General features: G+C 46.2%; 1 protein-coding gene across 1 annotated transcript in view; it reads left to right on the forward strand.

Moving 5' to 3' along the window:
* Positions 1–12,907, forward strand: part of LOC147463727 (myb-like transcription factor family protein) — a 57,690-nt gene that overhangs the window by 24,404 nt on the left and 20,379 nt on the right. Inside the window, exons 6-7 of the mRNA XM_086490482.1 lie at positions 91–220; positions 303–370. Of these exons, the coding sequence (XP_086346608.1) occupies positions 91–220; positions 303–370 (198 nt within the window). The remainder of the gene's footprint in view (positions 1–90; positions 221–302; positions 371–12,907) is intronic.

Genomic DNA, 12,907 nt, shown 5'->3' on the forward strand with positions numbered 1-12,907 from the left:
ATGAAAATTGGTCTTTTTGGATGGGTGTCTTTTCCCCCTTTTGTTATGTTTTCTCAACTAACACTTTGCATCCCGATACTGTGTTTTCAGAAATGGACTAAACAAGAAACTGACCAGCTTTTTGAACTGTGCGAACAATTTGATCTTCGATTCATAGTAATTGCAGACAGATTTCATCCTCCACGCACGGTTGAAGATCTTAAAAGTCGATATTATTCTGGTACTACTGTCGCTGTTGTACGTTCGGTTTTCAAATAGGTGGAATGTGTATCTCCTTTCTCAGCTATTAGCTTGTTTGACAGCTGCGAAGGCAGTGGTTCTTGCCAGAGTGGCAACACCTGAAGAAGCAACGGACCACGTGGTTGTGAAGGTAGTAGAATATTCTTACTTTTGTTGAGACACGTGTAAAATGATCAATTGGTCTATCTCAGTGTATCATACTCCATGAAATGAAATCTCACTGTGACATCGGTTCCTTTCTAAAGGTTTGTTGGCCAAGCTTGGAATCACAGTCTGGTTTAATTATTAGCATTTCTGTGCACATTGAATTTGGTGCCATGGGAACTCAGACTGCTTTTTCTAAGATTTTTTTTTCGTACAAGAGCTGTTTATGGGGAAACACTTTATTGGCTCTATTTTTTAGTGTCACCCTAAATAAGCCCCAACAAAGCATCTCAAAATACACTTTCTGTTGTTGATGGTTTACATGCTGCTCAAACTTAAGATAGTGTTGTCTAGGTATTTGGGAACTTGGTCTAGTTATTGTGCTTGTGTGAGGCTTATCATGATTCGATCATACACGCACAAACGGTTATAATCTCACAGCTTCAGTGTCCCAAATCAGGTGTTTGCTTGTATATAGTGAGCCGAATGCTTCTTTCTTGTTTTGCTTTTTAGAGGCATTATAGTTGATTCTCTCTCTCTCTCTCTCTCTCTCTCTCTCTCTCTCTCTTGGGGTGGTCTTTAGTGGACTAGCACTTTCATTGAGGAGAGCAGCAGAGACAAGAATGACTAGAGCCTATGCAGCATTGGGGGGATTCGAGAGGACGTGTTCACAGATCCAGTTTCAGGAGCCTCAGACGAAGCTCTGGCTTTTTGACACCCTGGTGGCTTCTGCATTGCTCTATGGAGTTCAGATATGGGGGCCCTCTTTGGACCATCATGGGAGGTCGGGTCGCACTGATGGATGGAAAGACGTGGAGAAGCCCTTGGTCCCTATGATCTCACTGCTTATTAGAGGCAAGGCTTCAGTACCACATGACATTATTCGAGCAAAGCTAGCTGCCCCACTAGTGGTTGAAGCGCTCACCAGATTAGTCTCCTTTATACACCGCTTATGGGACCTCCCCAGAGATAGATATGCCTTCCTATCACTTGAGTCCTCTTGACAGTTAGCTATGCAGGGAGATACAACATGCTGGTACGGGGAAATGACATCATGGTTTCAGGGACATGGGTTCAGCATGGACAGATTGCTCCCTATTAGTACTCATTGGATGCATCCTCTTTGACTCTTACACAGTCCGAGATCACAAGGCTCATTCGCCAGGACCTGACTCAGCTGGATATCAGGAGGACTTGGATACAGCCGGCACAAGAACTGGGCACGAAGATGGCTTTCTATAGAGAGCATCTTCTCTAGCTCACTGAATATGGTTTTGTGACGAGGCCCAGATACATGGACACCCACTTATCTCATGGGATACGATATGCCATTGGCCAGATACGCACATCTTCAGAACAACTTCGGATCGAGACTGGTAGATACAACGGAGTACCAGGACATGTTCCCTATGTCCGTTGGAGCCAGAGACAGAATTGCACTACACATGCCATTGCCTAGTTTACTATGAGATACGAGGCTGCTTTCACTGTCTGTTCAAGGAGGGCTTTGGACCACTTTCTAGAGTCATGGGGTATGAGCATCAAAGTTGTCTGAGATTGTTTTTGCTCGTGTTGCGCAGACGCAAGGAGAGCTTGATGAGAGGAGAGGCTAACCAGTCTCAGAGACGGATCACAAACTTCTTTAGAGCGGACACTGGGTGGTAGGAGAAGCAGCTACCACAATAGAGCTCACATTCTCATTATACCATAGGCACGTTGATTGATCGAGCGGCCGAGCTTGGGAGAACCAGAAGCCCACGACGGCGGAGGACTCACAATACTGTCGGAGACTGCAGCTGTGTGTACTGTTGTTGACCACATACTGAACTCGGGACGACCATAGAGGAAGGTTGATTAAGGGGAAGACTTATTTATTGCTGCTTTGTGTATTTCCACAAAGCGTGTGACACGATGCCAGACCTAGATTGATGCTGACAAATATATCAGAGTACCCAAGGAGCTCTGGTGGCGGATCTCAACACTATTAGAGGTGGTGTAACTAGTTTGCTATGAGGAAGACCACCAACTCATGGCTTTTTACTGCCGACTTGATTGTTATAAACTTTGCTAACTTTTGTGAGTCTGGTGACCTCCATACAAATGGCATCATTGCCATGACTAATAAGAGGCAAACAAACAAGGAACTTTATAGGTATGTTGTGCCTCTTGACATGAGGGCTTTGTAACGAGATGTGGCAAGTTAGCTTTCTTACGGCACTTTGCCTTGTTGACATTGATTGCTCATCTTTATATTCTATATGTTTAGAGTGCATCCAAGTTGGTCAAAAGGCGTCTGAACGAAACGCACTCAACAATAGCTTCGGAAGCAGTCTTGTCCTCAGCTTCAACTCTAGAAGTGGCCGTTGTAAATCAGGTGGCAATGATTTTCCCTTAGAATAGATCAACCCAAAGTGTATAGTGCCATTCAAGTAGCGAAAGATCCACTTAACTAGTTGCCTTTTAATGCGTAGACTATAACGGGAAGGGCACCACGTGCCAAATGAAAAGAACAGACTGGAACAGACTTTCAGCGCTTCAAAACAATTGAGATTGTGTGTGTGTGTGTGTGTGTGTGTGAGAGAGAGAGAGAGAGAGAGAGAGAGAGAGAGAGAGAGAGAGAGAGAGAGAGAGAGAGAGAGAGAGAGAGAGAGAGAGAGAGAGAGAGAGAGAGAGAGAGAGAGAGAGAGAGAGAGAGAGAGAGAGAGAGAGAGAGATGAAATGAAATGTTATATTAACGTCTTCAAAAGGCCAAAATGACCTACGAGACCAAAAAGTTACAATTGGTGAATGTGATACCATGTCTGAGTACAAAAATTACAAACTTACAAAGAACTAACACTAAAACACTAAGGAGAAAGGAATATGGGGGGGGGGTTGTGGGTTTAGATGAAATCTCTCATCGATCGCTGTCGGATCTCATCGACCTCCTCCATGGTCAGTACTCTTGTTGGGCGTCTTGCATGTCGAGCTAGAGTGATCTGTATCTTCTATTGCAGCCTTCGTCGGTAGTGGGAGACCCCCCAAGGTCGTGGACGTCTGGATCTGCCAAGCTTAGTGGCTCGGTCAATCAGTGTACCTCTAGTATGAGTAGGCTCTGGGAGCTGCTGTAGTGATTGCTCCGCTGGCTCTCCTCTGGCTGGTGTAAAGAAATCTGTGATTTGTCTCTGAGACTGTCTTTCCCCTGATGTGCTCAGCAAGCTCTCCTTAAGTCGGCATAGCTCTAGCAGGAACAATCCGAGACACCTCTGATCCTTGTATCTCATGGTTCTAGAAAAAGGTCCGAACCCTTCTCTGAACAGGTAGTGGAAGTGGTCGCGTATCTCATAGTATGCCGTGCAATGACGTGTAGTGCAGCTCTGTCTTTGGTTCTAAGTTACATAGGTGACATATCCTGGCTCCTGTTGGCACCCCTCGAAATTGGCCAATCTCGATCTGGAGCTGATGTGAGGATGTGCGTATCTATCCAATAACGCATCTTATCCCATGAGATAAGTGTGTATCCATGTATGTAGGCCTAGTCACAAAGCCGTCCTCCGTGAGTTGGAGAAGATGCTCTCTCTAGAAGGCCATCTTCGTGCCCAACTCTTGTGTAGGCTGTATCCATTTGCTCCTAGTATTTAGCTGAATCAGATCCTGACGTATGAGTCTTGTGATCTCTATCCTTGTGAGAGACAGGGAGGGTGCATCCAGGGAGTATTGAAGCGGGGGTAATCTATCCATGTTGAGACCATGCGACTGAAACCATGATGTCATCTGTCCATACCAACATGCTGTGTTGCCTTGTAGAGCTAGTTGTCGAGATGACTCCAGGGCAAGCCGAGCGTATCTATCCCTGGGGAGATCCCATAGACCGTGCGTAAAGGAAACTGATCTCGTCAATGCCTCCACCATGGGGGGGGGGGGGGGGGGGCTAGCTCGGCTCGGATTATCTCATGTGGTACTGAGGCCTTAGCCCGAATCATCTGAGCGATCATAGATACCAGAGGCCTCTCTATACATCTCCATCCATCTGTGTTGCCAGATCTCCCATGGTGGTCTACTGAGGGTCCCCATACCTGAACTCCATAGAGCATAGCTGGAGTCACTAGAGTGTCAAAAAGCCAAAGCTTTGTTCGCGGTTCTTGAAACTGAACGTGCGAACACATCCTCTCTAGTCCTGCCAAAGCTGCATATGCTCTCGTTAGTCTAGTCTCTGATGCTCTCCTTAGTGAAAACACCGGTCCACCGAAGACTACCCCAAGATAAGTATATGCATCTGTGTACTCCACAGTCTCTTGGCCATACATAAATGTGGGTGCTGACCTCCTGACCCACTGTGGTATGGTGTCGAACACCATAACCATGGTTTTCCCCAAATTGACAGACAATCCACTTTCACGAGCAAATGTATGTAGAGCATCCAAATGACGCTGCATCCCCTCTGGAGAGTCAGAAATTAGCACAATATAATCAGCACAATATAATCAGCATATAGTAACCGCGGAATCCATGTCCTTGCTAGCTGACAAAAAGAGTCGGGGATAGGGGGCATCCCTGCTTTACTCCAATAGTGGAGTGGACCATGTCAGACATGCCCTCAGTTGTGCGTACCCGCCCCATCACTGTCGTGTATAGAGCCAGAATACCCCATATCAGCTCTGTAGGCACACCCATGTCCTGTAGTCTGTGTATAAGTCTGGCTCTCGGCACTGTGTCAAAAGCTTTGCGGAAATCCACAAAGCTACAATAGATCCTCTTGCCATGGTGTCTACCCTCCTCAATAATAGCTCCGAGTGTCAGAATCTAGTCAAGAGTGGAGAAACCTCTCCGAAACCTGCTTGCCCTGGTGCTCTTATGCCCTCTCACTCTGCCCATCTACTTAGCTCCTGTTCAAGAACGGATGCATACAACCTAGCTAATGTGTGACCAACCATGATGATGCGATAATTCGCAAGAATCATCGGATCTCTTGACTTGAAAATAGGCACAATCGTAGACATACTCCAAGTCTTCGGGAAGCCTTCATGCATGGCTCGATTAAACATCATAGGCAGGAGCTTTGCAAGCATATCTCTTGCATGGATGAAGTTTCGCTACCAGACCATCATGATCATGTGCTCTCCTTGTCTTCATCCTGTCAATGGCTTTCCTTACCCTCTTGGCAGTAGAGAGAGAACATGTCTCCGGGCATGTCTCTAGTGGGTCCGGCAGAGGTGGTGCCCTGATGCTGTGTAGAGAGATGTGGCATATTCCCCCCATGTCTCAGTGGAGGTGACCGTTGGTGGTGGTGAATGCTCGTGGAATAGCCTCCATGCTTCGCCTGAGTCCTGACATATAAATAGCTGATATAGATCCCACTCTAGCAGAGATAGATAGGCCCTTTTCTTTCGTCGCACTAGGCGGCGAAAGATAATCCATGACTGTCTATGTGTGGTAATACCCGTGAGCACTTCCCTTTGTAATTTGATCCTTGTCTCTCTGCGCTCCTTATCATACCAAGTGTTCTGGGGCATGTTCCCCGATCGTCTCCGTGTGGGCTGGCTGTGGGGGTATGCCTCTGATGCTGCATCATGGAGCGTCTCTGTCAGTATCTGAGTGAGTTCATCTAGTGGCCGTCCTGGCTCCTGCGTGCTTAGCTGCCTGTACACAGAGTCCGTCTTTCTCATGAAGGTATACTGAGTGTGTGGGGGGACCTCTCCTAATGGAGCTGTGCTGAACTGAAAGGTCAGGGTGAAAGACACGATAGCATGATCAATTGCTACTCTAACTAGCCTAGTGCCCACCATGAAATCCTGAAAGAATGGAATGAGACCTGGCTGGGCCATAACATAATCCACTGTGCTGGCACCATGTCGGTGTGGGAAGCAAGTAAAACCTCCAGCTGTCGAAAATCTTTGTAGGCCATTCACAATGGCCAATCTGTGTGCGGTTCCCATATCTATCAAGTACCTGCCATATTTAGTGTATTCGTCATCTTGTGATAGTCTGGAGAGACCCATCTCTGTGGCGTTCAGCTCCCTGGGCATCTATTCGGAAGTATCATAAAATATTGTCTTGTGGTGGGCAGTTCTAGCATTGAAATCCCCTAGTATGATAATGTCACCATCCTTGGAAAACTCCCATATGTCATTATCCAAAATAGCAAAGGGGGATTGTCCTCTAGGTGATGCATAAACTGACGTACTAGGAGGAAAGTAACAAATAGCAATGTAGAGGTATCTGCCCGTCTCCGCCTTGAGCCTCACCCATATGTACCTAGCCTGCTCATCCTTGTGTGCTATATATATCAGTGGCTGCAGTTCCTCCTTGAATAGAACTGCCACTCCCCCTGAGCCCTGTCCTTGATGCTCCGATCTGGTCTCCTGTCTGCAGGCTGTCTCCCATCTATATCCGCTCACCTGTGGCATGGATTGTCCAGGTGCTTGATGCGTCTCAGAGTAGAAAATGATCTCTCCCCGTGAAGCTATCCTCAAAGGCCCCTACATCAAGATGGAGTGACCCCATTACAATTCAAGGTTGCCATTTTTAGTGTGGTCCCATAGGTCTCGCACCGTCATGCAGGGCGTCGCTCCAATATCACCACCTTTCCATCTCTGTAAAAAGCAATCTTCCCTTTTTCCCTTGCTGCTCTTATTTCCGGCATTACTTCTTGCATATGAGCAATCTGCGTGAGGGTGAGGTCATCTCCAAGAAAGATGCCAGTCTTCTTTAGAGTCTGTCTCTTCTTTAAGAAGTCTTTCTTCGCTTCCATGGAGGGGAAGCGGAGAATGAGTGCCCTTTCCTTCGAGGTTTCTCCGTTGCTCCCATTTTTCTTAGTGCCCACTCTCCAAGCCCTCGTATGCGTCTGCTCGCTGACTCCCACCAGAGTCATGAGTTCTTTCACCTCTTTATCCACATTATCTTGGTCTCTGAGGCCATATATCCTCATGTGTAAGGCCCGTACACGTCTCCTTTGCTCCTCTCCTAGTGTCAAGTTGATGATGGTTGGCGTGGGAGTGGGGGTTATTTCCTTGCCTTTTCCTTTCTTGACAACATTTTTCGGCCTTTTATGCTTTTTGTTGGGTCTTTGTGATGACATCTACCCACGAGGTCTTTATTTCTTTTTGTTGCTCCCCACCTTCCTTGATGGCGCATACTTGTTCCTTAATCGTGTTAAGTTCTTCAATGACAGAGGGTTGAAGCTCTCCTTCTTTGAGGACATTCTGTGATCGCACCTCAAGCTCTTTCTTGAGTAGTGCGATTTCGTCATCTTGGGCCCTCACGCGATCCTCAAGTGTATGTATTGTGCTGCTACGCGTGCGTCGTTAATAGTACCTGGGAGGTGGCTGTTGCTCTTGCTGATGGACTCGCTCAATTCTTCTTTGCATTTTTTGATGCCATCCTCCACCGGGTCATCCTTGCCGTTCTGCTTTCTCATGATTGACAGGCCGCAGCAGAGAACTATCCGGCATTAGATGCGAACTGGATGGAGGAGGAGGACCTAGCAGATACTCCTCAGATTTTGGACCTTTACCTTGAAGCATTTGGTTTAGCATCGTCTACTCCGATAGACCCCTGAACTAAGCAAGGTTGAATCTGGTGCAGCGGGTTTGCACAAGAGGGGAGTCACTCCGCTCCTTTGTAAACAGATTACCTCAATTGAATAAGGTCACTGATGTCCCCTATGGGTTTCAGGGATACTGCTGGGGTGACAATATTCTGTTGAATGACTTTATGAAACGGAGTTCTCGAAACTGAACATGCATGATTTGTACTCTTTCATCTGACTTCTTTGAGTGTAGGAATTGAAAGACCAAATGATTGCAACATTTCGGTCTCATAAATCCCTATAGACATGATCGTAATAAGGATTAATTAATCCGGCATCAGTGAGGTCCGGGATGGATCTAGATGCGGTTACTAAATATGTTGCTGGCAGTCATGGTCTGAGATTTGGGATAAATGTTTCTAGTGATTGATTTGTCATGTGATGTCCTGTGATTTCATGTGCAGTGATGTGGCTGTGGTCTTTGTACAAGTGCTGGATGTGTCGTGTCTAGTGCGTTGGTACTTACAGTCAGTGTCTACTGAATTGGTTTATGGCCTCTGTCTGTTTTGCAGTCGTAATCGAGTGCGATTACAATTCTTTCAAGAGGGGGGTATGTCAGAAACTAATGGGGGTATGTCAGAAACTGATGACTTGGCATGACCTTGCAGACAACAACCCCTGCTAACGTGGTAGAGTGCCACGTGGCAACAGTACGGAATCTCGAAATTTGCGTTGGCATGCTGACGTGGCAGACAGTACGGATTTTCGCGTTTTGCGTTGACAGTTGTTGACTTCGCAAATCATGTTGACTGCTTTTACTGGCAGATTTTGAGCCAATTGCTTTTGGGGCTCTGCTTTAGGCATCCCTTGTAATGTTTATAAGTGACCCAAGGGGGACTCACTTCTCAGAGCATCTGGAAGCAGAGTCTGAGAGCGAGCACCTACGGCAGCTGTACTTTGATCAAGTATTAATATAAAAAGAAATACCGAAAGGGGCGCCAGTCTTTGGGGCCAATACCTTTGGTCACGGAGCTACGCCAGGCCGTGTCTACTCTCTCTCTCTCTCTCTCTCTCTCTCCATTAAAGCTCAATGATTATGAAGTTTCTGTTCGTGTGTTGCTATTGATTTCTCGCTTGGAGTGTCCAAGCCGGTTACAAAATGCGGGTGTTGATCTCCTTATCCACTGTGGGGTGGTGTTAAACACCGTAACCTTGGTTTCACCAAGGTTGACAGACAAACCGCTATCGTGACGTTGCATCCCTTCCGGAGAGTCGGAGATCAACACAATATCATCAGCATATAGCAATGCTAGCTGTGCACCTCTATCACCATCTCTCTCAATAAAGTCAGAAACCTCATTGAGAGAGAGAGAGAGAGAGAGAGAGAGAGAGAGAGAGAGAGAGAGAGAGAGAGAGAGAGAGAGAGAGAGTCCACGCGATAGACACGGAGTGGCGTAGTTCCACTCCCAGAGAGCACTGTGTAACAGACTTGGACACTCCAAGTCGAGAATCTACCGCGGCAGCACAAATAATCATTTCAAAACAGTTCACAGTTCACAATTGATTCGACACTGGCCCGACAAAGTTCTGTGCCTAGAGATATTGGTCCCAAAGACTGGCGCCCCTTTCGGTATTTTCTTTTTGTATTAATCTGTGTTCAAAGTACAAGAGTGTAGGCAGGCGCTCACTCTTAGACTCTGCGTCCAGATGCTCTGAGTTGTGACGCCCTGCCCACATATTTAAAGATTACAAGGGATGCTAAAAGCAGAGCCCAAAATCTGAAAATCAAAAGCCCTCATAAAAAATAAAGCAAAAGCTCTTTCTCTCTCTTGCTTGTAAAATTAAATCAACTCCCAAAAAGCTGCCAGTGTAAGTTTTTAGCGTAGCCAAAAGCAGCCCTCAGCTTTCCGCAAAACGCGGAAGTCTGTACATGTTGCCACGTGTCAGCTTTTTGGCGAATGGCGCCGCAATTTCCGGCTGGGTTCAAACGCTACCTGCCACGTCAGCCCTACAGCGGTGTGTGTGTGTGTGTGTGTGTGTGTGTGTGTTTTGGACTGTTTCAGCCACGTCATCATCACAGCAGGGCAAGGCGGGTATGTGTGTACCGGGCAGCAACCACGTCACCAGCTTGTGACATGCCCCCCTCTTGAAAGCATTGTAATCACCCTTGATTACACCTGCAAAATAGACACAAGCCATAAACTGTCTTAGCAGACACTGACTGTTAGTATCGACGCACTAGGAACACACATCTAGCACATGTACCAATCGACAGTCACATCACACGACATTACAGGACATCACTAGACATCACAGGACAAATCACATTCAACATTCATTCGGATCTCAGAACATGATTTATCGGCAATGCGATTAGCAACCGCATCTAGATCCACTCGGGACCTCATAGATGCCCGATTGACTAACCCCTATTGCAACCATGTCTATCGAGATCATTCAGACCAAAATGCTGCAGTCATTTCGTCTACCAGTTCCTGCACTTAAACAAGTCAAGGACAAATCAATTTCATATTTTCCGGAATTTCATTTTATAAAGTCATACAACAGAATACTGTCAGCTCTCAGTATCCCTGAAGCTCAAAGAGACATCAGTGACTCTAGTATTCAAAAATCGAGGCATCTGTTGACAAAGGAGCGGAGTAACTCTCCTCTTGTGCATACCCATTGCACGAGATCTCCGGCCAAGCTGAATTCGGGGTGGAATAGACTATGCTAGACCAAAAGCTTCAAGGTAAAGTTTCACAATCTGAGGAGTATTTGCTAGGTTCTCCTCCTCCATCCACTTCGCATCCAATGTAGGATAGTTCTTGAATTTAACCAAGAACCGCCTTTTGACCTTATCCTTATTCTTTCTATCCTTATGTGCCAAAATCTGTTCAGGAACAAGGATCTCCTCGTTTTCTTCCATTGCGGGTTGCTCATCAGGCTCCTCATCTTCGGGCACATCACCTTTAAAAGATTTCAAGAGACTCACATGGAATGCATTGTGAATCCTCCAAGTGTCAGGCAGTTTCAGTCGGAAGGAGACATCATTGATCTTTTCAGAGATCTGGAAAGGTCCTTAGTATCGCATACTAAGCTTTGGAAAAAGCCTCTCCTTTCCCTTTTTCTTTCTCAAGCGTGCCTTCTCAAAATGTAAGAGCACCCAATCATCCTCCTTCAATTTCAAATCGCGACGATGGCGATCTGCTGCCTTTTTCTGTCTTTCTTGAGATTTCTGCAAAGCCTCGCGGACCTTGGCAAAAGCTGTGTCTAAGTTGCGCGTGTACTCATCAGCTTCGAAAATCTTATCTTTCGTGCTTAGGAAGGGTGGAACCTTGGTAGCATCTTCAATAATCTCAAATGGTGTCTTCCCTGTCGAAGAGTGTATCCTGTTGTTGTAGGCAAATTCCACCAAAGGTAGATACTTTTCCCATTGAGTCCTCTGATTCGAAATATAAGACTTCAATAAATCTAAAACCACTGAATTGGCAATCTCAGATTGCCCGTCTGTCTGCGGCTCGAAAGATGACGAGAACTGCAATCGCGTGCCAATGTTCTCATAAGTTGCCTTCCAAAACAAACTCGTAAATCTGGGGTCCCTGTCGGAGACAATCGTCTTGGACATGCCATGTAATCTGAAAATCTGGGCCACAAACAGTCTCGCTAAGTGATTTGGCTTGACTGTTTTCTTCATTGGAATGAAATGAGCCTGCTTGCTAAATCCGTCAATAATAGTCCAGATACCATCGTGACCACTTTGTGTTCTCGGGAGATAAAAAATGAAATCCATTGCAGTACTTTCGCATGGGCGGGTGGGTATGGGTAAAGGCTGTAACAATCCATGTGCTTTATGCCTGTCAAACTTGACCTTCTGGCATACCAAGCAATTGCGCACAAACTCGTCCACATCCTTCTTGAGTCTTGGCCAAAAGAAGTATTTCTCTGCCCCTTTCAAGGTGGTAGCAATGCCGCGGTGACCCGTAAAAGGCGGACAATGGCATTCGGGCATAACCTTTTCCCTCAACGGCTGTGTAATGCACAACATGGTTTTTCTCATCAAGTAGCCATCCCGAATGGAATATCCCGCTACTGTTTCCCCATGCTGTATCCGTGTGAAAATGTCTGCAAAATCTGTATTTGTGGCATACTGATCGACCATAGCCTCGAAGCTCTTATGATGTATCGTGGAAATAGCCAGAACCAATGGCCTCTGAGACAAAGCATCTGCCACCAAATTCTTCTGTCCTTGCACATGGACAATCTAAAAATGAAACTGTGACAAGATATTCACCCACCGCATCTGCTTTTCCGATAGCTGCTTCTGTGACAAGAAGTAGCGTAAACTCTGATGGTCTATAAAGGCAGTAAAATCCGCTTCGAGTAGGTAGTGTCGCCATTGAGTAAGAGCATGGATAACCGCCAAAAGCTCTTTCTCATAAATCTGCGCTGTCAATTCCGGCCTCGAGAACAATCAGCTCTCGTAGGCAATGACATGGCCTTCTTGCATTAAGACCGCACCCAGACTACGACCACAAGCATCACAATATACTTCAAATGACTTCTGTAAATCCGGCAAAGTCAAAACTGGTCCCGTAGTCAATTTCTTTTTCAATGTCTGAAAGGCAGTCATCTCTGTGGGTCCCCGCGAGAAAGAGACTCCTTTTTGTGTTAAAACATGCAAAGGGGAAGCAACCTCTGCAAACTTTCTAATGAACCGCCTGTAGTACGAGCACAATCCCAAGAAGCTTCTAACTTCATGGACATTCTTCAAATCGGGCCAATCACGAATAGTCTCTATCTTGTCCGGATCCATCTGCACTCTTGCTGCTGACACAATGTGTCCCAAAAAGTGTATCTGCGGTAGGAAAAATTCACTTTTCTTCGCATTAATCACTAACTTGTGATCTCGTAATGCCTGAAAGACTTGAAGCAGATGGTATCTATGTTCTGCCTCATCCTTGGAGAAAACAATGATGTCGACAAAGAAAGTGCCAACAAATAGTCTATACTCTC

This window comes from Adiantum capillus-veneris, chromosome 2 (genome assembly GCF_014529385.1).
Source record: "Adiantum capillus-veneris isolate H3 chromosome 2, ASM1452938v2, whole genome shotgun sequence".
Taxonomy (NCBI): domain Eukaryota; kingdom Viridiplantae; phylum Streptophyta; class Polypodiopsida; order Polypodiales; family Pteridaceae; genus Adiantum; species Adiantum capillus-veneris.